Source organism: Pelmatolapia mariae, linkage group LG3_W, assembly GCF_036321145.2.
Source record: "Pelmatolapia mariae isolate MD_Pm_ZW linkage group LG3_W, Pm_UMD_F_2, whole genome shotgun sequence".
In the NCBI taxonomy this organism is placed as follows: Eukaryota; Metazoa; Chordata; class Actinopteri; order Cichliformes; family Cichlidae; genus Pelmatolapia; species Pelmatolapia mariae.
Window position 1 is genome coordinate 4,701,744 of NC_086229.1, and position 27,233 is coordinate 4,728,976.

Consider the following 27,233-nt stretch of genomic DNA (forward strand, 5'->3'; position numbering starts at 1 on the left):
CCTGCCTTTTCATTGGCATTGTTGTCATTTTAGAGGCAGGGGAAACTATATATATATACATATATATATATACATATATATGTATGTGTGTGTATATATCTATAAAACTACTATGTGTATTAGCTGTCACTGTCATTTGATTTAACAGGATCCAAATAGTAACAGGATTGGACAGTGGCTAAATGAAACATCCAATAGCAGAATACTGCAGCTTTCTTACTCCTTGGACACTGAGGCCTGTGAGGGACCGTACCAGATCATTGTGTCAATGGGTGAAAGGAAAATATCTCACAACTTCAAAGTGGAGAAGTATGGTAAGTCAGTCTTATTTAATTTTAAATTCTTTGTTGTAATGGAGTGAAAATGCTGACATTCATATTTTTCCCCAGTTTTACCCAAATTTGATGTGACAGTAAATATATCTGAAGAAGTGAGTATTGGGCAGGAAGACATTGAAGCTGAAGTGTGTGCAAAGTAAGAAAAAGTTCTTTCAGGACAAATTATGTGTTGTTGAAAATCTGTAGTTTGGAGAGCAAATGACTCATAATGTTTATTTATTTTTCTTTAAATAGGTACACGTATGGACAGCCTGTACCAGGACGCGTTACAGTTAATGTGTGCCGACCTATTAATAGGTATAGCGGTTTTGGTATATCGATGTACGATTACGATCTTTTGGCCCTATGGGAGATGGGTGGCTCCTGCCACACAGAGACAAAGCAGGTACAGTTATGGCTTCATTTCTCTTTTTTCTCTGATTCTTTGGGTACATTCAGGCCACTGCATTAGCATTACAGCACACGCATTGCCTGCTGTACTCAGTTAAGCTGGTGTTCTCTTCACTTTTTTCCTACAGTTTCATTGTCTCATATGTCACATACTGAGTTATGTGCCTTCATTGAGCCATGAGCTAAGGCAAGTGGTGTGTTTCATTATGTCTGACACACAAGAGAATACAATTTCAGACTGTTACACTGACACAAGCAGAATGAATAGCTACAGGGTTTACTGAAACATGCAAACACAAATAGAAATACAGCCTGAAGTCTCTCAGGCAAGCTTTCATGAGTTCAAACCCCACTGTTAGATTCAAAGAAGGACATGGGAATAAAGGATGTGCTTTTGCAACAGGCTGCTCAACAATGTGATACAAGTTGTCTGTTATGTGTAGAAACAATAATCCCTTGAGGCAGGTGTCCTTGTTGTGCTTGGATGGTTCATAGGTCAACATAAAGTGCCTGATGCAAATAAAGGAATGAAAAAAAAACCTTTCTCTAGAAATGATCAGGTACAGGGACTGAACTGGAAATGAATGTGAAAGCAGCCAAAGTCTAAACAAAAACTGCTCAAGCAGGAAGAAATTAACAAAGTTTGGCTCTTTGGAAGTCAACAAACAAAAAAAAGGTTGTTGGGTGAAGAAGTTTTCACAGTACTGTATAACATATATATAGTAGTACTGAAATTTTCAGGATGTAAATGAGATGCTGCTGGGAAATTTAAACGATACAGTGGTTTTGTAAGGTGATACCATCATACTGCTATACAGGCCCAGTTCCAAAGGATGTTTGGGAGGTTGTGGAGGATATGGTGTCTGTGTTTTCCAAAAAGAATTTCACATTTTGAATCATCTGAGCACAGAGCAGTTTTTGTTGTTTTAAATGAGCTTTTGCCCAGAAAAGAATGCTGTGTTTCCAGTTCGCATTCACATTTGACTTCTTCTGCGCGATGGAGCTTTAACCTGCATTTGTGGGTGGCACGGTGAACTTTGTGCACAGATATTGATTTGTGAAAGTGTTCCTGAGGCCATGCAGTGATCTGAGTGGCAGAATGATGACAGTTTTTCATGCATTGCTGCCCGAGGGCCTGGAGACTGCAGCCATCTGATAGTGGATTTCAGCCTTATCCTTTGCTCGTTTTGATGACATTATGTGCTGCAGATGATGAGATATTCACCGTCTTGATAATTTTACATGAATGAAATTATTCTGTCATTGTTCTACAATTTGTAGACACAGTCTTTTGCAGATTTGTAAACCTCTGCCCATCTGTATTTCTGAGAAACTCTGCCTCTCTATTCAAAGGAGCTTGCAAAGAAAAGCGTCTGGATAGCGTCTGGTATAACCTCACAATACAAAAAAAGAAGGTTGTTGCTTCTCTGAGCAAAGACCGCGACATCATCATATTACCAGCTGACAAGGTGAAATGTCTTCAAGCAACTTAAAGAAGTCCAGACGCTTTTCTTTGCAAGCTCCTTTGACTACGATGACCTGGATGACTGAGAACCTTCACAGACATTCTGCCTCTATGATGATCTTTTTATACACATTTATGTGAATGACCTGTTGCCAGGTAACATAATCAGTTGCAAAATGTTCCCTCAGCTGTGTTAGTTTAATACAACTGACCGCTCCAGACTTTTGTCCCCCCACCCTACATTTTTGAACCATATTGCTTTCATCAAATTCAAAATGAGCTCAAGATTTTCATGACTCTGTAAAATCTCATAGTTTGAACTTTTAATATATTTTATAGATTCGATTGTGAATGAGATTTGATTCTAATTTTGGTTTATTCTAGTAAGATTATATCGCACACAGCAGTCATTTTCTTTCTTTATTGTTCTTCCCAGGCAGACAAGACTGGCTGTGCAACATTTTCCTTCAACATGTCAATTTTTACTAAAATGGACCAAAAGGTGCTTCAAGATGTTCTGGATATCAGGGCCAAAGTGGAAGAAGAGGGAACAGGCAAGTTGTGTTATTCCTTTAAAATGACACATCAATGTGTATTTAACCAAAAAGGCATTCACAGGATTATAACATGAACGTTTCTACATTCAGGTATTTCACACCCTCAAGAGAAGAGAATCACAATTTCTTATGTCCTTGGAAAAGTGTCTTTCATTAACATGCCCAAGGTTTGGGAACGGGGATCTAATGTGGAAGGAAAAGTGAGCCTAACATGTTGTTTTCAGCTCAGTTTGTCATACAAAGCACACTTATGTTATTTGTATTTTCCATTGATAGAGCATTGTGTGTTTCAACAGGTCAGAGCAGTGTACCACAATAATACACCAGTTTGTGACGCACCGGTCTACCTGTTCACGGGAGAAATGTGGCGAGCACGCTCACTACAAAATCTGACAACTGACAGCAACGGTGTGGCCTCATTTTCTTTCAGCACTGATAACTTTGACCAGGATATCCAACTCCATGTGAGCTGACACACTGAAACAACACTATAATTTAATGCAGCTATCACAGCAGCCTGAAACCTCGACTGGTTTCTCATAGCTTCAAATGTCCAAATACCTCCCACAGTAAAAAGTGGCAATACTGAAATAGTTTATGACTCATCTTACTCCACGTTTCCCTGTCTTATAAAGACTGCCTCATTGTCCAAGGTTAGTTTTAGATCAAGTTTTTAGATTTTTGTTTCCTATCCCCAACTAGGCAAGCCTGACACCAACACTGGGCCACCCAGGATATAGAACTGCATACTATGACAGGGGATTTCACACATTATCCATGTCCCAGCCGTCTTCTCCTGATATTAAAACAATCAGCTCTCTAGAGGTGCAGAAGAAGGATAAACCAGTTCCCTGTGATGCAGAAGAAGACATATCAGTCAACTACACTATGGTGGGAGAGTCTCCGGGATCTGTGGATGTCATTTATCTGGTGAGTTATCGCTCATCTTGTCACTTTATGGCATAACTACAAAGTTCACCATGGCCAGACCTTTTGTGTGTTTGCTAAAAAAGTACTGTTGTAATGCCCATCATGACTGAAGAAGACACTCTCAGTCCATCATGGAAATCCAGCAGCCTCGATCTATTTCAGAATAAATACCTGATCCAGCCCAAACTATATGCTTTATCAAAAAGGAAAAAGCGTAAACTTAAAACTAGGGAGGGCGTCTGTCTCCTGAATCACAGACTTCATGTCTGGTTCCTCTGTTTTGTCCCTCATCATTTTCTGTCAGCTTAGTAATTAGCCTCGTTTGTTCATGATATCCTTAGTTTTCTCTCTCTGTTAAGTATTTATATTCTTAGGCCTTCGTAGTTTTAGTCATCTGGGTTCTGCTCTCAGTTAATCGTGCTTTCCCTGTGTTTCCCCTGCACTTTTCAAGTCTCGTCTTTTAGTGACTCCATGTTTAGTTATTTTCTGTTTTATTTTCTAATCCTTTGTTTTGTTTATCTTGTCTCTTTTTCTCCATTGAGTTAAAGTAGTGTTCCACAGGTGTTTCCTCTCTATTCTGTGGATTTATTCTCCTGTTCCCATACACTGTTTCCTGGGATTCCAGTTTTTCCTAGAAGTGTATTTCCTTAGTTAGCATTTCCAGTGGACTATCTTGAACTTGTTGTGTTGAAAAACCAACCACTTGTTTTTCTTTCCACTTCTGTGTCTTGAGTTCTGCATTTGGGTCTGTGCCCTGATTGCATTACATGATAAGCCTAAAACCCCAAATGGACATGATGGCTGTCACAGCAGTCGTTTTTAGCTTTCTCTAACTTGGATGTAACTGCCCCTGAAGTTTATTGATGATGTTTGGGTAGAATAAAGGGCCATGCTCCAACTGATGTTTAGCCAAAATTTTAATCTTGTCTTCACCAGCAAACACCGTGAAAAACTACAGTGAAAAAAGCAATGAAAACACAGATATTGTGTCAGCAAAATAAAATTACAATCGCAATAAAATGTACACACAAAGTAAAATACACAACCATACCACGTGCGCCTTTCTACAAAACATTGTGAGCAGTTGCAGTCCATATTCTTTCTCCTTATTCACAAGCTAGCTTGTTTTTCTGGCTTGAGTCTTCAGTCTCTGGTGGCATGTGTATGGGCTCGAATTGTGGTCATAAATATTTTGTACTTGTAAATCACGATTTGTATGTGTAAAAAGAATTTATGTGTGCATAAAAAGAATTTGTGTGTGGACTTAGCCAAAAAAATACGTGAGAAACTCTGCACTCAAGTTTCAAGTTCCAAGTACAAATTTTGACCCTATTTTTCTTCCTTTCATCTGATTGGCCAATGTCCTGTCATACAGTTAGGGCTGGACCAGGTGACCCTGAATCCTCCCTTAGTTATGCTGCAATAGACGTAGGCTGCTGGGGGATTCCCATGATGCATTGAGTTTTTCCTTTCCAGTCACCTTTCTCACTCACTATGTGTTAACCCTTTAAAGCCGGTCGGAGTGGACACGCTCCGTTTTGCGTAACTATTTTTAAACCCCGGTAGCACTGCAACCACGTAAGCTAGCGCAATAATTTTTTTTGCATATGAAACCGGAGGAGTTGTACTTACATCTTATGCCATCAGCTTATCCTAGGTCACAGTTTCCTTCCACATATAGCTTTGCAAAAACTGCATAAAAAGCGCTTGCAGCAACAAAAACATAATATTCCAGAAACACGCTTTGCCGATCCGATCAGCTGTTCATAACACTTCCTACGTCCATCAGCGTGAACTGTCGCATGTCTGCCATGACCTGCCCGAAACCGGAAGTGACGTCATTTTGCGGAAATGTAGTTTTTTACCATCGTGGCCTTATGACCCTATACTGGTGTTTTTAAAAGTTATGTTTGACTTTCTGACTTTCTGTGTCGTTTCTGGGATGCTTAGGACTCATATTGCACTGCTGGAAATAGTTTATTTTGATGCATATGCTGGGTTTTTTGCAAATTTGCAAATAATATTTATTTTCGTTTTTCCTGCAGTATATGAAAATTGGTGTATTTCAAAAATAAAACTATGAAGACACTTAAAATAAATTTCCTGTGGTGGGAAACTAGTTTGTGCAACATTTTTGTATTTACAGTTTTGAGGGATAAGCCTCTTAAATTTCTCTAACTAGAAATATATGTTAAAAAAACAAAAACGATTTTCAATTTTTTTGTAGTTTATTGCACTTTTTTGCAATTTATGTAATTACTATGCATACATATTATTAAAATTTGGGCTATAATGGTTGTATTGATGTATAGTAACTTGAAATGCTCCCAAAAATGGCTCCACAGCATGTAAAAATATAATATAAGCTCTGGCGGACTTGGTTCTATGGTAGGTCTTAAAGGGTTAATAGACCTCTCTGCTTTGAATCATACCTGTTATTAATCTTATTGTAGGGTCTACCTTACAATATAAAGCACCTTGAGGTGACAGTTTTTTTGATTTTGCGCTGTATAAATAAATTGAATTGAATTATTTCGATTGATTCTCACTGAAGGCATCAAAACTATGAATGAACACATATTTAATCATTTGGTGAACATTGTCGAGCACTTGTTGGCCTTTTTTGCGGTCCATCTCATCCCAAACCATCTCCTTTGAGTTTATGTCAGGTGACTATGGAGGCCAGGCCATCAGGTGCAGCACTCCATCACTCTCCTTCTTGGCCAAACAGCACTAGGTGTGTTTGGGTCGTTGTCCTGTTGGAAAATAAATGATGCAATGGCATGTGGCTGCAGTATCCTGTGGTTGCCATGCTGGCTCAGTGTGCCTTCAGTTTTGAATAAATCCCCAATGGTGCCACCAGCAAAGCCCCCCCCCCCCCCCCCCCCCCCCCCACCCTCCCAACACACTATCACACCTCCTCCTCCATGCTTCACAGTGGGAACCATGCATGTAGAGACCATCCATTCACCTTTTCTGTGTGGCACAAAGACACGTCAGGTAGAACCAAAGATCTCAAATTTGGACTCATCAGACCAAAGCACAGATTTCCACTGGTCTAATGTCCATTCCTTGTGTTTCTTGGCTGAATTGTAGCATAAGCTCCTAACACGGCGGTCTGATCGACAGATAGATTTTATTCCAGGACCGTCAGAAGACGCTACAATTTTGCGAACTCCCTGGAAAACTGCTCGGTTTGTGGCATCTTGTGAAGATTGTGAAAGTAAACAAGTGGTGTGATCCTGACTGCATGCACGCATGCTAGCAACTGCCACAACTAGCTAAACGTAAGCTAAAGTGGCAGTTTTTGTTTTGACGCTGTCACCGGTACGAGATTTCGGAATGGCACCACTTACCTCAACATCCAGTTGTGAAAGCTGCATCAACCTGAGCCAAAAAGTGATTGAGCTGGAACAAAGGATATCCACGCTATACCAAATCCAGGGGGCTGAACGCGAACTTGACACGATCCTTCTTGGCAAAGCTCAAACCACCGCTACTAGCGCTGAGCTAGCCGACACAGTGCACCACCCAGCTGTTGTGTCCCATGATCCCGCCAACAGTCAACCCAGGCTCTCAACTTGTGTCGCTGGTGTTTCTGCCACGGACGAGAACTGCTGGTTTCAACTAGGGGCCAGACCCAAGGCTCTGGTCAGCTCCACTCCACTCCAACCGGCGCCATGGACCGTGGTTGAGACGCGTGGTGGCTGCAGAGGGGCCAGAAGGATCCATCTCTCGCACCCTCACCCCTCCGGTGCGGTAGTGCTGGAGAATAAATTCAGTGTCCTGGATCCTGTGGACTTTCCTCCTCTGGCTGCTAGCCCTCGCCATCCCGCTGTGTCGCTGAGGTCTGCGCCATCTCCACCACTACGTCCCCGGAGCCGCGGCGGGCAGCCCGACGCCGTGGTGCAAACTCGCCGTGGAGAACTGTGCTTTACCCCGGCTCCTCGGAGAAGAGGACCCACGGCGCGGCTACCTGGGAGTCACTCACGTGGTCTGGTTGGTGCATCTCCATCTGAACACCCCCGGTGCCGCGGCGCGGGCGTCTCAGATGGTCAGCAGCCCCCGGTGGCACCTCCTCTCTCCACGCTGGTCCTCGGGGATTCCATCGTCAGGAACGTGCGGATGAGGGGGGTGCTCACGCTGTCGTTCCCGGGAGCCACCGTCGTCGACATAGTGGACAGAATTCCCAACATCCTGGCATCCCACCCACAGGCCAACCGGCTCATCATCCACATCGGCACAAATGACATCCCCAAACAGCAATCTGAGCTGCTGAAGCTGGACTTCCTCCAACTCTTCAGCCTCCTCGGTCAGTTGCAGGTGAGTGCTTTTATCTCCGGGCCCACCCCCACCTGCGGCAGAGGGATAGGCCGTTTCAGCCGACTGCTCAGCCTTAACACCTGGCTCTCCTCCGCCTGTGTCTCCCACGGTGTGGGTTTTATTAACAATTTTGATGCCTTCTGGGAGAGGAGGCATCTTTTTGGGGCAGACGGACTCCACCTCAATGCCTGGGGACGCCGTTTGCTGTCCGCCAATTTGGTATTTGGCGTACAGCACTCCCGCACACGGCCCTGTCATTACCCCAAACCGACATTACCTGCTGATCTGTCCGCCACTGACTGATGTCCCCCTGGTCCCAGCTCCTATATTTGTTCCACTTTTAACAGTAATACACAAAACCCTGGACTCGGACCTCTCTCTCCCACAGTCAACACAATACCCGTCATAATCACAAACAGAGAGCAACACAATTATCATAAATCCAGTAACTCCAAAAACATTAATAACCTCCGGCCTCTTCAAAAATGTCAACATTCATTGAACTCTAGTGTCAAAAATCCACCAGTCCCAATCAGTATGGCACTTTTAAATGTCCGCTCTCTGTTGAACAAGTCTTTTATTATTAATGATTTAATTTTAGATAATAAACTTGATTGTTTATTTTTAACTGAAACATGGCTGGGTTCGGATGCACCAGTTGTTCTCACTGAGGCCTCCCCACCAAATTTTAATTTCTCTTTTTCTATTAGAAGTGGTAAGAGAGGTGGTGGGACTGCATCTTTCACCAACAACACACTCACCACCAAACAAATTTTATTTGATCATTTTACCACTTTCGAATTCCACGCTATTGTTTTTAGCAGCCCTCCAGTTTTATCTGTCACAATTTATAGACCACCTAAAGACAGTGCTGCTTTTATCAAGGAATTCTCAGAATTTTTAACAAACATACACTCAAAATATAACATGATCATTCTAACCGGTGATTTTAACCTGCACATAGATAATCCTTCTGACCCTACATCAAAAGAATTCTTAAACATTCTTCATTGTATGGATTTTACCCAGCACGTCATGCAGCCGACTCACAACAGAGGACACACTCTGGACCTGGTCATCACCCATGGATTGTCCACCAGTGTGTCCTCTGTTGTTGACTTGGCTGTCTCTGACCACTACTGTGTGTTTTTTAACATCACCGGTTTTATTCAGCGGGAGACCTCGGTGCGAACTGTGAGGAGGCGCTATCTAACCTCTGAAGTGGCTGCAAATTTTACCAGGGTTTTAGACGAATGCCCCCCTGTGATTTTACCTGCACCCTGTGATTTTATTTTTAATCATTTTAACCTCAAACTGAAGAAAAGCCTTGACTCCGTTGCTCCACTCACCACCAAAAAGATAAACGTAAAACGTGTGTCACCCTGGAGAAACGAAGAAGTCAAAAAACTCAAAAGAAATTGCAGGGCAGCAGAAAGGAGATGGAGGAAAAATAAAAATGAAATCAACTATCAAATACTTTGCAAGCAACTTAAAATTTACAATAATACACTAAGGAATTCAAGAAATTCATACTTCGCCAAAATAATCAGTAATAACAAAAATAATCCCAAGGTCCTCTTCTCCACCATAGATCACTTATTTAACCCTGATTTTAACAGCTCCCAAAGAACCCCCACAGACTCACTCTGTGAGCAGTTTGCAGACCACTTCAGGGGAAAAATCAACACCATCAGATGTGATATTTTATCTTCTCGTGATATGATTTTAAACACATCTGAGGGCTCGATTGTACCTGAGGAGACACTGGACAGGTTTGTCCTGGTTAATGCTGAGAACCTTAAGAAAGTTTTCTCCACAGTGAGACCCACCACATGTCTTTTAGATCCAATCCCCTCTCACTTTTTAAAACACTTTATGGATTTTTTGAAGCTGAGCTTTTATACATGATGAATTGCTCTCTTCAGTCGGGTGTCTTCCCTGCTGCCTTTAAAACGGCGGTGGTGAGGCCCCTTCTGAAGAAGAGCAATTTGGATTGTAATGATTTTAATAACTACAGACCTGTATCCAACTTACCATTTTTGAGTAAAATTTTAGAAAAACTTGTTTTCACTCAGATTAATGATTTTCTGAATGATAGACAGATCCTGGAGATATTTCAGTCTGGATTTCGGGTGAACCACAGCACAGAGACCGCTCTCCTAAAGGTTTTAAATGATATTAGATGTAACTGGGACTCCCAAAAGCTCTCAGTCCTGGTGCTACTGGATCTAAGCGCAGCCTTTGATACAGTAGACCACGCTATTCTTTTAAACAGACTGAAACACATGGTGGGCCTCTCTGGTGCTGTACACAACTGGTTCACTTCCTATCTCTCAGACAGAACTTTTATGGTAAGTATGGATACATGCTCCTCTAAGATCCATAAAATGACATGTGGTGTGCCTCAAGGGTCGGTTTTAGGCCCTGTACTTTTTAATTTGTATATGCGCCCTCTTGGCGGTGTCATCAGGAGGCATGGAGTGAACTTCCACAGTTACGCTGATGACACTCAGCTGTACATCTCCGTGTCTCCTGATGACACCAGACCAATGGATGCCCTTTTTAACTGTATTCTAGATATAAAATCTTGGATGGCAGACAACGTTTTACAGCTTAACCAGGACAAAACTGAAGTTTTAATCATCGGTCCTGAGGCTCAGAGAGAGAAACTCTTGTCTAAATTACAGGCATTTTCACTATGCCCTTCACTACAAGTGAAAAACCTGGGTGTTATTCTTGACTCTGAGCTTGGTTTTATCCCACATATTAAACATGTAACCAAAATTGGATTTTATCATCTAAAAAATATAGCCAGAGTTCGCCCTATTCTCTCTCGGGCCAACACGGAGATGCTGATGCATGCTTTTATTACCAGTCGCATTGATTACTGTAATGCGCTGCTCTCTGGTCTCCCCAAAAAGAATATTTCATCTTTACAACTTTTGCAAAACTCTGCAGCTCGTGTGCTGACGAAGACCAGAGGGCGGGCCCACATTACACCGGTTTTACAATCGCTGCATTGGCTCCCCGTGTGTTTCAGGATCGATTTTAAAGTTCTTTTATTGGTTTTTAAATGTCTTAATGGTCTTGGGCCTTCTTATCTTTCAGATCTGCTTTTACCATATGAACCCTCGCGGACCCTGAGGTCCTCTGGTACTGGCCTTTTGATTGTCCCTAAAGTCAGGACACATACTCACGGAGAGGCAGCTTTTCAGTGGTATGGTCCTCGACTGTGGAACAGCCTGCCGCAGGAGCTCAGGGCCCCAGAGAACGTTCATGTTTTTAAAAACAGGCTCAAGACCCACCTTTTTAATTTAGCTTTCACCTAACGTTTATTTAGTTTATGCTTATTTATTCTATCCTGTTATTCTATTTATATTATTAATTTAGGTTTTACCTAATATTTATTGATTTTATTCTTATTCATTTTTTATCTTCTTACTCTATTTATATTTATATTGTATCCCATTCTTATTTATTTTATCTCTTTATCCTGTATATATTCTTATTAGGTCATATCTCCAGTGTTTCCTCGGAGGGGGCTCTCTGCACCGGGGCTGTGATCGACCGTGGCTGCTGGGGCCCTGTGGGTCCTCTGAGCCTGGCTGGGGGGCTTCTTTGCCTCCCTCCTGCTGTGTGCCCAGCCTGGAGGCTGCAGTCTGTGACCGGCTCCCGGTGCAGACAGCTCCCTGTGATAGTGTTTCCTCACTTGGCTAATGCGTACCCAGCCCAATTTTACTCTTTAGGTGTGTATGTGTGTGGGTGTGTGTGTGTGTGTGGGGGGGGGGGGGGGGGGGAATGTGTGTATTCATGATCGTTTATGTTAATGAGAGTGTGGGGAGTGAGTGGGAGGGTGGGTGGGGTGGGCTGCTTTTAACCATGTAAAGCACTTTGTGTTACATTTTTTTTTTGTATGAAAAGTGCTTTATAAATAAAGATTGATTGATTGATTGATTGATTGATTGATAAACAAATCACTCACTCACTCACTCACCCCCTCCCTCTTGGGTCACAGCTTCTTCTTCTTCTTGGTTGGCAACCAATGTTAAGGAGCATTACCGCCCCCTGGCTCACAGCTCAGTCGACATTTAGATGCGAAAATATATATTTGACACATGTGAGGAAAATACTAATAAAATAAAATAAAAATAAATAAAATAAATGTTCCCTTTAGAAATCTTTTTTTTTCTCTTTTTTGCTCTATAAAATAGTTGTTTTTCTTTTTCAATCACTCATCTTAGCAGTAGGATTTACATGAAAAGAGAAACAAATTAAGTTTGAGTGAAAATGTAAATTTTTTGCACTCTCTGGTCAACTGACTCAGTGAACCAAATGACTCAAAACCCCCGATTCACTTTGGTGAGTGACTCATTCAAACTTGATTCAGTAAAAAGAATCAAATTTACTATCACTATCTGCTACTGGAACTCTGTGTGACATTTATCTGGACTCTAATCTGAGCTGCTGTTAACTTGTGATTTCTAAGGCTGGTGACTTGTATGAATTTATCCTCAGCAGAGGTGACCCTTGGCCTTCCTTTCCTGGGGCGGTCCACATGTGATCCAGTTTCATCGTAGCACTTGATGGTTTTTGTGACTGCACCTGGGGACACATTCAAATATGAATTCTAACAGTTGTGTCAGCTGTTCTGTCAGCTGTGTACCAACCTGACTTCTGCACAACACAACTGATGGTCCCAACCCCATTAAGAAGGCAGGAGATTCCACCAATTGACACTGATAAGGTTCACCTGTGAGGTGAAACCATGTCAGGTGACTACATCATGAAGAGAAGGCCGAGGGTTTGCAGCACTGTCAGTAAAGCAGAGGGCGACTACTCTGAGGACTCTAAAACATAAAACATATTTAGTGTTATTTATATATTTTTCTTTGCTTCAGTGTGCATCTACATTGTAGAAAGTATTAAAATAAAAATTAAAAAAACACTGAATGAGAAGGTGTGTCAAAACTTTTAACTGGTAGTGTATGTTCACCAGTGTTGGTCAAGTTACTTGAAAAAAGTAATCAGTAACTAATTATTGATTGCTTCCCCCAAAAAGTAATCCTGTTACTTTACTGATTACTTATTTTCAAAAGTACTTAATTACTTAGTTACTTTTTAAAAACACGATTTACAACCTGAATAGGTGATAAAGCGATAGATCTTTCTGCCCAATTCTACTTTTTCTGCATAATCCATCATACAAAATGTAATCAAATGGAAAAGTCTCTTTTTAAAACTTGTTTTATTGGTTTTAATCTTTTAACTTTATGCATCAAGCAAAAATCTAATTATATGCAACATTCTCTGACTGGAAGAAATTTGTTTAACATTTAAACCTATTTTCTGCACATTCCAGCACATAAAATAAAATATTTTTTTGTGTTTACACTCAGTCTTTCAAATAGATGCAAGTAAAACACAACAGAAAATATATAAAATCAAAGACTAGAGGTCCTGTTGCTCTATTTTCACCTGTAAAGCAGGAGTGGGGTAGGCGGAGGTTTGCCCTGGTGCAGGTGTGCTGCAGCGGTCAGTTGAAGAATCTGCGAGTTTCTCTGTGAATTTCCCATTACGTCGTAGCGCACTCAGTGCTTGCTTGGAAGTTTAGGGGGTTTTTGCTGTAAAAAGAAGTTTTCTTCCCACGCACAACGGACGCTAATGTTTTTGTCACTTTTTACGGAATCAAACTCAAAGTAAGGTCAGTACTTCCACGCTTTAAACGCTGCACGCTCATACTCTCTCCCGCACTCGATATATTATCCATTGTTGATCTGCACACAGCTGTTGTCACCAACGTCGCACTCGCTTACGTCACTGTCATGAGACATTCTCGCACAAAAAATCACGGTTTTAGTAACGCAGTAACGCAGCGTGCTTATGGGAAAGTAACAGTAATCTAATTACCTTTTTTGCAATAGTAATCCCTTACTTTACTCGTTACTTGAAAAAAGTAATCGGATTAGAGTAACTGCCCATCTCTGATGTCCACAGATATCAGTGCAAGTTCATTCTTGTTTTTTTAACTGATTTCTGTCTTCCAGGTGTTGTCCAGAGGAGCTGTCACCATGCAAGGACAAAAACAGGTTGAAGTGCAAGATAGATCGGGTAAAATTCCCATATTTCCACAAATGCCACAGCCAAGCATTGACGTTGGTCTGTTTTGTTGATCTGTGGATGTATGTTTGGACCTGTGTTTCAGTGAATGAGGGCCAGGTGTCCTTTAAAGTCAGAGTGTCTCCTGAGATGGCTCCAGAGTTCCAGGTTGTGGCTTATGCCGTCCTGCCAAGTGAGGATGTAATTGCCCACAGTGCTGACTTCTCTACTGACAAATGCTTCAGCAACAAGGTGAGTGTAATTCTAGAGGTGTGCTGTGTGTTTGGTGTCTGCAGTCATGCACTGGTGTTCAAATCAAAGTCATCTCCAGTTGGCTAAATCATGTGAGGAATTCTAGCATCAGTAAATGGACTGGTTGTTCCACAGCTGTTTCTACTCTACCTAAGGACTCAAAGCACTTAATACAACCTCACCCACTCACACCCATTTATACAAGCACTTTTTTCAATGATGATGCAAGTCCTACCTATCTAACACTGACACAGTGTTCATACAGTGTCCAATGTAGTGTACAGCCATCCCATGGGACTCATGATTTGTCACTCACCACAGTGAAGCAGCACATTTAGCCAGCAGTGAGTGGGGAGTTATCACAGTCACTAAACATCTACGGGTGTTTTGTGTGTGTCAGGTGTCAGTGGAGTTTTCACCGTCTTCAGCCGTCCCAGGTGAAGAGACCAACATGCAGGTGACGGCCCTGCCACGTTCTCTGTGTGGTGTGAGCGCCATCGACAAGAGCGTTCTCATCAAGGAGCCTGGGAAGACTCTGGATGCAGATAAGGTAACTGCTGATATTAACACCAGTGAGATGGACACATCCCTTATTTCCAGAGCCCGTAGTGTCGTGAGTTACCAACAGCTCACGCCTTCGCTCTGGTACTGATAAGTACTCTTTGGGCAGTCGTACATTGAACTGTTTTAAACAGTCAAATGCTGAGTTTGTCTTAAAGCAAACTGGTATCAAAAAATTCAAGGTTACATACGCATGTGTCTGTGATGGCAGTCTTTCTAGTGAGTAAGTAAGTACCATGCTTGTTGCTCATGTGGTTGCAGACAACAATATTTTAATCTTATAAAATTAATTCCTTTTGGGCAAATTAATATTTCAGCATGGAGATAAATCCAGGATCATGACTTTTTTTTTGCAAATAATTCAGCCATACAACAATTTGTAAGTGTATCACCTGCCAGTCAGTGTCTTCTTTACTTGAGAAGAATTTAACTTTGCATCAAAACTGCTCACATACATGAGTATTTTTTGATGTTAAACATACAGCAAAACTTAGAAAAAGTGAGACTTAGTGAGGTAAAGGAGCTACAGAGACAGCATCAAATGGAGAAGACTTACTGTAGCCATATAAAGTCACTAAGAACGATGTGGTGTTTATAGCAAAATTGTAGAACTTCTGTAAGATTTGGTAAACAGATACTTCAACTATAACACTTCACATCTGCGGACACTTACTGCTAATTTGATCATTTTTATTTATTTATTTTTTATCAGAATTCTTCTTAGAAAATGTAGCAATTGATTTGAGCCTAATCTGTACTCGTATTTACACAAGTACTACATGTAAGAGTTAAAAAAAATATGTGGATCAAATGTTACCAGGCAGGCAGGCAATAAATGTTTGGAGATTTTGTTGAACTGCACTTTTCTTTTCAGATATTTGACTTGCTCCCACTCAAGAAATCCTCAGGTATCCCATATGAGGTTGAAGATGCTACAGAATGCCTTAATGTGAGACCAAAAAGATATGTTTTGCCGTACCCCAGTCAACAGCAAAATGACGCCTATGCAGTTTTCCAGGTAAAATACATGTATACCTGTGAGTCAGTCAAACATAATGTAAATGCAATAGTTTTTGTTGTTGCACCAGTTTTTGCTGATCTTCGTGTGCTGCTGAAATATCTAGAAAGTCGGACTGAAGATGGCAACAAACTTGCTTTTTCGATTGCCTTCATGCCTCAAGTTCAAGGGAAAAGTCTACCATGATGGCTCTCGTGTCTACCATGATGACTCTCATCGCGTCTACTACGGTGAATCATTCACTTGTTTGTGTTGTGTCTGGCTATAAATTTTACTTTGTATTCACCAAAAAGAAAACAGGTAATTAATTTTTCTTTTTTTATTTAGCTATGGCTCCCCGGTTTAGAGATAATTCTATTCAACTAGGTAGTCCTGGTCTGGGATATGCTGGGCATCTTCCTCCTGAAGCTGCACCAATAGAGACAGTTCGCTCTTTCTTCCCTGAGACTTGGATCTGGGATCTGGTGGAAGTTGGGTAAGTATCTGTTGTGAAGAGATCTGATGCATATTACATTTTAAAAAAGTATATGCGATCACATTTAGAAACCCATGTGAACTTTCTGCTGTGTCTTTGCACACATGAAAAACATGAAAATAGAATAATTGTGAGTTTTTTCTTAAGCATGTTTTGATGCTTCAGGCTGATGTTTTGTCATATTTAAAGTTGTGCTTTGTTTTTGTGGGATATATTATTTCACTTTCTTTTACTTTGTCAATGCAACATATACAAGTAATTCACACTGCAGGATGTAACCATACTGTTATACAAATAATTTACAGACATAAAAACATCTTTTATAATGTTATAGAATATGTTTGTGTGTATCTGCTACTTCAGAGAGGATGGGAAAAGGGGCGTGTCCCTGACTGTCCCAGACACCATCACCACCTGGGAGACGGAGGCTTTCTGTTTGTCCTCTCAGGGTTTTGGTTTGGCTCCTCGTAAAGAAATGAAAGTCTTCCAACCTTTCTTCCTTGAACTCACCATGCCCTACTCCATCATCCGGGGGGAGCACTTTGAACTGAAGGCGACTGTCTTTAACTACCTGACCAGCTGCATCATGGTAATGAATGATTAAAGTGTTTAAATACATTTCTGTTCATAGCCAAGGAAAACCATACCTAAAACATTACTTTCTAAGCTAAATTTATATCATAGTTATTAAAATACAATAGAAAATATTTTTTTCTTTGGCAATATAACCATGCAGGATGCAGGCCGTTCTTGAAGGGCCCCTGCTCACCAACACCTACAAGCTCACCTGCAAATACTGACAACAGGATTGCCCAATCAAATGTCTTTACACTACCAACCCTCCTCTAGTTTTCTTTGTGCTCTCATGCACCTTGTAGAACAGAGTTTAGTGTGGAAGCTGTAAGAAAACAGATGGAGGGAAACGATTAGGAAGGGAGTGATTAAAGTATCCAAGTAAAATGAAGGTCTACTTTCTACTTTGATTATGAGTTCATAACATCAAACTTGTGCATTCATTTAGATGCTTAAAAAATGTGTTCACATTTGAACTCAGCTTTAAATGTAGCCATGAGATTGTTGAGCTAGTTTAAAATATAATGTCTGTGTTCCTCGTACAGGTTACTGTCACTCCTGGGCCGTCCTCAGATTACACCCTCACGCCTCTCTCTGGTGATCTGTACACATCCTGTTTGTGTGCCAACGAGCGCAAGACCCTCAGGTGGACCATGATCCCAACAGCCTTAGGTGAGAATCAGCCTTTGGTCCTCCACACTGCCAGGAAACCGTGTGTGGCAGGCTGAGTATGGCCCAAGTGCAGGACCCAGAGCAGGAAGTGAACTCTCAGGAAGTGACTTAAAAGCAGCTTGAAGAAAAAAGAATCCACATAAGACGGCTAAATAGAATAAATGGAGATTAAAACATTAAAGAGCAATTATAAAAAAAACTATGTGAGAAATACTGTTGAAATATAAGTTATCATAATAAAATGAGTGAATCTGAGACCCAATAAGCTATATTCATGGAACTTAGAATGCTGTATGTGCATTAGACGACAGTGAGTGTGCAGTGTAGAGCTAGGACATGTAGACAGTCAAATCCAGCTGCAAATCGAGGTAAACCAAGAATATAACCTCTGTGTTTAGAGGGCTAAACGTGGGGGTTGTAGGGAGTGGGACAGAACTTCTATACCTCCAGTCTGAGGGTAGCAGCTGCCTCCATCCTCATGCTTTACTTAATGCAGCTGTCTTAGCCAATTATAAGTCATTTTGAAACCTTCCTTTCAATTCTCATCAATTATTTACATTATGCATGCTTCCCTTGGACAGTATAATTAGAACAGACTGTTTGCAGTTGCATTGCCATGTAAATTATTTCTTCTTAATCTTAATTAGTATGATTTGCAGTACTTTGGCCTCCAGCAGGACTCAGCAGCAACCCTGACATCATTTTGGACTGTTTTTTTTTTCCAGCTCATGTTTTTCATGCCTGATGCAGTAAAATGTCCAATTATAATTTATCTTACCTTCGATTTAGAACCAACATTAAATCTAGAGATCTAGATTTAGATCTAGTGTGATCACAGTTAACTGTCTCCTTTTGTCCCAACACATTCCCTTCTAGTTTCTACAAAATCTGTAAAATAACCTCAGTAACCTTTATTTTAATGGAGAGATAAAGAAGGTGACCTGTGCTGCTGTTTTTAGGGGCTGTGAATGTGACTGTGTCTGCTGAGGCCGTAGCGTCCCATGTGTCATGTGATAATGAGGTTGTGAGCGTACCAGACAGAGGTCGCATCGACGTGGTCACCAAATCTCTCATAGTGAAGGTCAGTGCCATAAATACAAGACCAGAAAAACATTTTTACTCATAAAATTTAAATTGTTACTCTTTTTAAAGATAATTTTGCACGTCCTCTTCCTCAGGCTGAGGGAACTGAGATGACAAAGACGTACAACTGGCTTCTTTGTCCAAAAGGTCAGTGTGATGTCCATCAGCAACACCAGTTACATAATGTAAATAAACAAATAACCTAAATGCTCAAAGTTAGCAGTGGAGTGCATTGTGTAAATAAAATGTTATTTTTAAAGTAATAATGTTAATAAAAATGTGCCAAATTTTCACCTTTTGCTTTCACAAAATGTAACGATATGTGCTGAAGTTCAGCCCACCTGGTGACTTTGAACAGTAACTCTGTTGTAGTCGTGACTTCCTGATTGGACTTTTGTTGTGTCTGTACACAGGAAGCCTGCTGACAGAGGAAGCAGAGATACATCTGCCTGAGAATGTGATAGAAGGATCTGCCCGCACTTCTGTATCAGTCCTGGGTAAACCTCATGATTTCATCTCAATTTTGATTCAGCCAAATAAAAATATGGCAAGTTAAAGCTTTGTTAAAAAGGTAAATAGCAAATTACTAAAACAACAGAAAATAAAAGGGACCTCATCTTCAAGTAAAAGTAAAAACCGTATTCAGCTTTTAAAAGATGATTTCATTTATAAATAGAAAAAAGCGACCCACATCTTCCTGGCCTTATGTGAAAAATAAATGGACCCCAAAAACAAAAGGCTGGTTTTGCCATTCTTTGCAGGAAGAACTGCAGTCTAGCTTTTGTCATAAGTGTCTTTTGAAACGCTGTGGAGGAGTTTTGGCCCAGTCACACCAGAGGGTTTTCCAGCGCAATTGTTCTGGTCATGCAGAATCATGTCAGTAGGATTTAAGTCCAGATTTTGACTCGGCCACTTTCTGGCGTTCTGGATCATTTTCCAGAACGCCAGAAACAACCTGAAGAGTCGGCTCCCAGCCGACTCTTCAGGTTGTTTTGTTGCTTTAATTAATTTATTATCAACAGCAACATAAAATTATGCACAAAAGAAATTACTAATGTAAAAAAAAAGTGGATTTATTTATATCTTTACATATAAATATATACGGTGGCCCCTAGAGACAAAGCACGTAAAGTCCAAAGCACGTACAAACTCCAAAACACATTTCTAACGTTAACTGACCTTCCAAAACAGAGCTACCTAAATCACTTAAATTTCACAATTGAAAACATATGTGTATTGTTTGTGTATTTATACACAAGCACTCATATATATTCCAATAATTCAAAAAAATGTTCATTTACCTGTTACTACCACACACCAGATCTGGTCGCTGGTACTTCCTGGCTTGTGTAGCCACTAGGTAACAAAAGCTCAACACTGCGCCGAGCATTCTGGAGCACTTCTGTTGTGATTTGTACGTGCTTTGACTTTGTACGTGCTTCTAAGTTTTTACGTGCTTCTAAGTTTTTACGTGTTTTGGAGTTTGTACGTATTTTGTCTGTAGGGACCACCATAAACATACTTTTATTTATTCGCTCCACATAAAATGTAATAAATAAATCATATAATACAAAAAACTATTTACATTTCAACTTATAACTATTTAAATTTTCAGCTTTTTCTTTTAAACAAATTTAAAGTGAAACAACACAAAACACTGCAAACGCATGTCAGCCAATCAAAAAATGATATGGCAACATGTGGCACTTGGTTGTTTAGGGAGAAGGGGAAGTTTTAGTAGTGACGGAAAGCGGGCGAGCGAAAGAAAGAGAGAGCGAGTTTTCATATATGAGACATTAGTGACGTTTAGCGTGTTTGGAGGCTATAGTTAGTGTGTTATTGTTTTATATTGTGTGTCAGTTAGACTGCTGAATGTCACATTTGCTCCAAAAAAGCCACCAAAGGCAGATTCCAGTGTAAACGCTGTTCCCACATGGAAAACAGGACTGATGCACCTCCTGCTGTCAGACCTGCAGGGTTTAAGCCTGTGGTGTTCTCCTCTGTCTTATACTGAATACAAACTAGTTTTTTGGACTGGCACAAATAATTTGTGTGCCTGCTTATTTGATGCAGCACACCTGATTGTTCTGTAAATAGACTTAAATGGTTATATAAAAAACGCCTGAGGCCTTTTCTGTATTTTTAAGTAAATAGTACCATATAACTTTGTTGTTTACAAAACTTGTGTATAATTTTTAGAAATGTACAACTCATATTTGCATTTCAAGTTATGAAAATAATTTGTTAAACATGTTTGTGGGTTTTACAGTAAAAAATATAACTTTTTTTCTACTGGGATTTTGACATTTTTGTCTGAATTTAGATCAATTGTGCTAATATAGTATGCCAAAATGAAAAAATAACTCATAACAATTTCAGATATTTGAAGTTGTGCTCAAAGTAAAGATACAAAACAAGGCAAGATAAACAGTTTTTAAAGGTGAAATATAGAGGTAAAATCAAAAGTAGTCAAAACGGCCAATTATATCCTGGATCCCAGAAGGTTAATTGCCCAAGTTTGAGATTCAAGGCACAAACTGATAGCTGAACATTCTCCTGGTAGAGAGTTCTTCCCTCCAGGTCGTGGCGTGCTACTGAAACAGCAGAGGCATGATTTAACACTGGGCACCAGCTGCCTTAACCAGACTCCTCCGTCGCTAACCACCTGAACCCAATGCCCCACCCCTCCCCTGCAGCTGAGCCACAGACACCCCTACGCCACACAGCCCCAGAGCATCACACTGCTACCACCACTGTTGGTATGATGTTCTTTCTATGAAATGATGCAACAAAACTCAAGACTTTTTCTCTTCAGTCCATATAATATTCTCCCAAATATGTTGTGGAGCATGGAGATGTTTTTTTGGCAAATGTGAGATAAGCTTTTGTGTTCTTTTTGGTCAGCAGTGGTTTTGTCCATGAATGCTGTTTTTGCCCCGTCTCCTTTGTATTGTTGAATCGTAAACTCTGACCTTTACAGAGGAAGGCAAGGCCTTCAGTTCTGGGTGTTGCTGGGATTCGTTGGACTTTTTCAGTGAGTCGTCGATGTGCTAATGGAGTAATTTCGGCCACATCTTTTCTAGTTTTCTCAGTTTGTGGATAATAAGTTCCAACATGGTGCACTGGCGCTCCAAAGCTGTAAAAATTGTTTTTAACCCTGTCCAAACTGATAGATCTCAAGACTTCTCGCATATTTTTGAATTTCTTTAGGTCATGGCAATGACGTGTTTCTTTTAGCCTGCTTCCCTTTGTCAAACAGATTGTACTTGAGTGATTTCTTGATCCAGCTGGTCTGGCCTTAATCAAATCTGGGTCTGGTTGGTGAAATGAAACTCAGGCTTCCCAGAAATATTTGGTTAATCACAGTCAATCTACGATTTTCAGTTTGGATGTTTTTTCGCTCAGCAAATGAAATCATTGTTTAAAATTGCATATTGAAATTATTCAGGTTATCTTTGCCCAATAATACAAAGTTGTTTCACGCTAGTTTTGTTAGTTTTAGTGAATCAGTGTTTTTGATCAGGTGACATCCTCGGCCGGGCTCTGAAGAACCTGGATGGATTGCTGCAGATGCCGTATGGATGTGGGGAGCAGAACATGGCTCTCCTGGCCCCCAACATCTACATCCTCCACTACCTGAAAGGCACACAGCAGCTCACCACAGCCATCATGGAAAAAGCTACTAACTACCTCACCAGTGGCAAGTTTTCATTGTTTCCTCTAAGAAGGAAATCATTTGAATCACTTCAACACACACGGTTCAAGAAACAAGCCGACATGAGGCAGAACATTAGCCACAGTTTTTGGTCAAATGTGTCATTTTCCTCATCTGTCAGCAAGAGTCATAGAATTTCCCAAATCTTGATGTACACATGCAGATCCATAAACAAATGGAGTCCAATCATCACCATAGCAACAATGTCTCGATCGTTGTGTCTCTGTTGTTACAGGATACCAAAGACAGCTCAACTACAAAAGTGCTGATGGTGCTTACACCACATTTGGAACAGGACCAGGAAACACTTGGTGAGAACATCACTGATCAAACATGTCATAAACCAGAGAGGTTACACTAGTTTTTAAATATCCCACCAAACAGAAGACGTTTCTTGAAGTTTGACTACCATTAATAACATAAACATGTCTGCCTCTAAGACTTAAAATAATTCTACATTTAATCCTTTGACTAAGATAACATTACCAATAACTTTTGGTTAATACTGTGTAATTTAGTAGGTAGGAAGGAGCATTAGAGCCACATAAAAAATGTTATTGATCATTATTAGAATAAAGTCAAATTTTAATGATTAAAGTTGTAATTCTGCTTTAAAAAAAGTCTAAATACTATTTCAATAATAAAGTCTTAATACTGTTTTGTGAAAAAAGTCAAATTCAAATCTAAGAAAACAGTTGAAATGATTACAGTTTTGTTTCAAACGACTGCTATACCCTGTATAAAATGCTTTGTGTAGATGTAGTGAAATAGATAAGTCGTCCTGTGTTACAGCATAGATCCTCTTTATTCCACGAGCATGTAACCATCGGTATCCTTGCATCTGTACATTAGCAGCTATTTCCTTTTATACAAATCTAACCACATGCAGATTTCTGCACCACTTTATGCTTTTCAGTGTACTTATACTTACTGCCACACGGTTTTTATTGCTACAAGTGACATCAGTTCCTTCCTTGTTACTAAAACTGAGTCTGAAGTACGATTTCACTAATTCAGAGGGTAAAGCAACCGTGGCAGTTTGTCCTGAAACAACTGTAATATCCACATTTCTGCTTTTTATTCAAAATACATTTTCAAATTTAATTTTAAAATTTCGACTTTATTTTCAAAATGATCAGTATTTCTTTCTCTTAATGTGACCTCACAGCCAAACATTTCCATCGTTGTAAGACGTGTAAGTGTTGTTTTCTTTTTGTCAGGCTGACTGCGTTTGTGGTAAGAAGTTTTGCCAAAGCTCAGTCTTTCGTCTATATTGATCCCAGAAAGATCGAAGAGTCTAAGTCCTGGCTGCAACATAAACAACAAGAAAATGGCTGTTTTGAAAAGTCTGGGAAACTCTTCCACAATGGAATGAAGGTAACCTGCAGTTCTTTGCTGTTAGACTGTGGAAACAGCCTCCAGTGTGGACGCACTTTAACAAATATTATTAATATGTCATGCATACATGGAAAACACTGTATTAAATACTGTAATAGCTCACACCAGTACATTCTATTATTTTATTTAAGAAATAATTTCCATACATCTTGCTCCATTCACACCAGCACTGCCTTCTATGTAGCATTCACACACATATTTATACAAAATACAAAGTATGCACCAGAGACCAACTTGGGATTAGTATCTTGCCCACAAATATTTGGCATGCAGGCTGGAGCAGCTGGGAATCAAACCACCAGCCTTCCGATTAGTAGATGACTACACAAACTGTTTATAAGGTTGGGGAAACCCGAGGTGAAGAAACATCCATCTCATTGGAAATACAATGTCCAAATGAACAAAATCAACTTCCTGTTCATCTCTTTAGCTGGATGTTTGAACATACATCAAGACATTCATGATACTAAAACCACATGCAGCTAAAAATCATTTTCATGACTTCATATCCCTGAATGTTGGTGCATTGATGATAAGTGTCTATGATGTATTCTGTTGACAGGGTGGTGTATCTGATGAAGTGACTCTCAGTGCGTACGTTACAGCTGCCTTCTTGGAAATGAATACATCCCAACATGTGAGTAGACTCAAAGAATATCAAGGTATTTTAAAAAAAAGGAGTAGAGTTTGTCCTGCTGAGCCATGGAGTTAGGTTCAACCAGCAGTCCCTACACGTAAGCAGGTCTCACTACCATCCAACATCACCAGATGACACAGTTCACCTTTGCTATTTCTATTGGCACTCTTATATGGAGCATGCATCAAGTTACCATTACCGTCACCCTCCACATCTTCCTGAGCTCTTCTCTGAGCCCTTAGTATTTCTCGAGCTTCTCCTGTTCCTTCTTCCTGATGTTGTTGTCGTTCGGAACCGCTACATCAATCATGGCGGCTGTCTTCTTCTGTTTGTCTACCACTACTATGTCTGGTTGATTAGCCACCACCATTTTGTCCGTCTGTATCTGGAAGTCCCACAGGATCTTAGCTCAGTCATTCTCCACCACCCTAGGGGCCGTCTCCCATTTTGACCTTGGGTCCATACTCAGCACAGATTCTTCTGTATACTATGCCGGCCACTTGGTTATGGCTTTCCATGTATGCCTTGCCTGCTAGCATCTTGCACCCTGCTGGTATGTGCTGGATTGTCTCAGGGGCATCTTTACACAGCCTGCACCTGGGGTCTTGCCTGGTGTGATAGACCCCAGCCTCTATGGATCTTGTGCTCAGAGGTTGTTCCTGTGCTGCTATGATTAGTGCCTCTGTGCTGTCTTTCAGTCCAGCTTTGTCCAGCCACTGGTAGGATTTCTGGATATCATCTACTTCTTCTATCTGCCGGTGGTACATACTGTGCAGGGGCCTGTCCTTCCATGATGGTTCCTCGCCTTCCTCCTCTTTCTTGAGTTTCTGCTGCCTGAGGTATTCACTGAGCATGCGGTCAGTTAGGGCCATCTTCGTGATGTATTCGTGGATGTTCGTTGTCTCATCCTGGACTGTGGTGCTGACACTCACCAGTCCCCGGCCTCCTTCCTTCCATTTAGCATGCGGGACTTGGGGTGAAACCCTCCATGCATGGTCAGGAACTTTCTTGTCTTGATGTCAGTGGCTTCTATCTCCTACTTTTGCCAGCTTATTATCCCAGCAGGGTACCTGATGACAGGCAGGGCGTAGGTTTTGATAGGCCGGATCCTGTCCTAACATTCAGCTGACTCCTCAGGATTTGCCTGACCCTCTGCAGGTACTTGGTGGTAGCAGCTTTCCCAGCAGCCTCTTTGTTGTTCCTATTTGCCTGTTGGATCCCCAAGTACTTGTAGCTGTCCTCTATGTCTGCAATATTGCCTTCTGGTAGTTCGATTCCCTCAGTTCTGACTCTTTGTTATCATCCGACTACATTTCTCCAGTCCAAATGACATTCCAATATAGTTGCTGTATATCCTGGTGGTGTGGATCAGTGAATCGATGTCTCGTTCACTCTTGACATACAGCTTGATGTCATCCATGTACAGGAGATGGCTGACAACTGCTCCATTCCGTAGTCAGTATTCGTAGGGACAGAGCATCTCCTTGGCAGATGGTGATTGTGCTATGGGCTTGAAGTTGGCCTCTAGTGTTGTACGCCACATCCCCACTGAGTTTTTGATGAAGGCTCTTAGAGTCCTGTTGATCTTGTACAGGTCTAGGCATTCCAGGATTCAGCTGTGGGCATCGAGTCATAGACCCTCTTGTAATCAATCCAGGCAGTCTCAGCTGATTGTTACAAGTAGCTGGTGTTTTGCACCTCTGGTATTCTTGCCAATGAGTGGGGCACAGGAACATGTGTCTGTTCATCTTAGCCACTATGATTCCTGACAGGAGCTTCCATGTGGTACTGAGGCAGGTTATTGGTCAGTAGTTGGATGGGACCGATGGGACCGATCCCTTCAGGACTGTCCACCCTACAGTTAGCCATTCTGGGTGTTTCTCGTCAACTAACAGCTGGTTCATTTGTGCTGCCAGACGCTCATGGAGTGCAGTCAGCTTCTTCCACCAGTAGGTGTGAGCCATACTAGTGTATGGCAAGGTGCTGGCCAAGGCTGTTAGTCGTTGCTTGGCAGTTTCCATGGACAGCTTGCTATACTTCTTCTTGGGCACCGTCTTTGTCACACCTTTCTGCAGCTCCGATAGTTGGCTAACCTCCCTCCTTGATCTTAGCTTTCTAGTCTCCTTCTCCTTGTGGCTGTTCAACCTGTAGCCAAGCATCTCTCTGATCACTGCTGCTGTAGTTTAGATCTTCTTGTTAGTCTTGATAATCGTGGATGTATGTATCGCATTTACATCATCTAGCAGATCTTCACATCTTGGTAACCAGCTACGGGGGATCCAGGTTTCAAATTTTGCCAAGATCTTATCTTTCAGGTCAGTTCCTCTCGCACTATAGCACTTGGGTACCCGAGTACAAATCTCGGGTGGAGGTGATGACATCTCCCCCCTGACCTGTCGTCCTGGCTCCCCCTTGCCGTAGCATTTGTGTTGTACCTTGTCAATCTCTAGCTGTGAGAGCAATACCCTTCTTTCGAATGTTGGAACACTGAGCTATTAGTTGTTTCGCCGTCAATGTGGATGGTGGGTATTGAAGATTCCATAGGTCCCTCATCCTATTCATGTAACCCCTTCCGCCAGGGTTACTTGTATAGTAGCATTCCAACAACGCCCTATTTTCATCTCTTGCCCACCAATGCCTTCTTGTTCCAATAGTTGATCTGGGCGATGTCCGAGCTGGTATGCATATATACATACATACACAAAAGTGTATAAACCAACAATATAATATACAATCTAATATATATATTA

General features: G+C 41.1%; 1 protein-coding gene across 1 annotated transcript in view; it reads left to right on the top strand.

Annotated features, from left to right (window-relative positions):
• LOC134620194 (alpha-2-macroglobulin-like) overlaps positions 1–27,233 on the top strand; it is a 38,800-nt gene that overhangs the window by 4,134 nt on the left and 7,433 nt on the right. The window contains exons 6-27 of the mRNA XM_063466232.1: positions 149–314; positions 390–474; positions 573–723; positions 2,630–2,747; positions 2,841–2,950; positions 3,047–3,214; positions 3,453–3,680; positions 14,048–14,111; positions 14,206–14,351; positions 14,752–14,901; positions 15,787–15,930; positions 16,037–16,160; positions 16,297–16,405; positions 16,769–16,994; positions 17,524–17,650; positions 18,610–18,731; positions 18,829–18,880; positions 19,147–19,230; positions 22,257–22,433; positions 22,684–22,759; positions 23,669–23,825; positions 24,409–24,483. Coding sequence (XP_063322302.1) covers positions 149–314; positions 390–474; positions 573–723; positions 2,630–2,747; positions 2,841–2,950; positions 3,047–3,214; positions 3,453–3,680; positions 14,048–14,111; positions 14,206–14,351; positions 14,752–14,901; positions 15,787–15,930; positions 16,037–16,160; positions 16,297–16,405; positions 16,769–16,994; positions 17,524–17,650; positions 18,610–18,731; positions 18,829–18,880; positions 19,147–19,230; positions 22,257–22,433; positions 22,684–22,759; positions 23,669–23,825; positions 24,409–24,483 — 2,859 coding nt within the window. The remainder of the gene's footprint in view (positions 1–148; positions 315–389; positions 475–572; positions 724–2,629; positions 2,748–2,840; positions 2,951–3,046; positions 3,215–3,452; positions 3,681–14,047; positions 14,112–14,205; positions 14,352–14,751; positions 14,902–15,786; positions 15,931–16,036; positions 16,161–16,296; positions 16,406–16,768; positions 16,995–17,523; positions 17,651–18,609; positions 18,732–18,828; positions 18,881–19,146; positions 19,231–22,256; positions 22,434–22,683; positions 22,760–23,668; positions 23,826–24,408; positions 24,484–27,233) is intronic.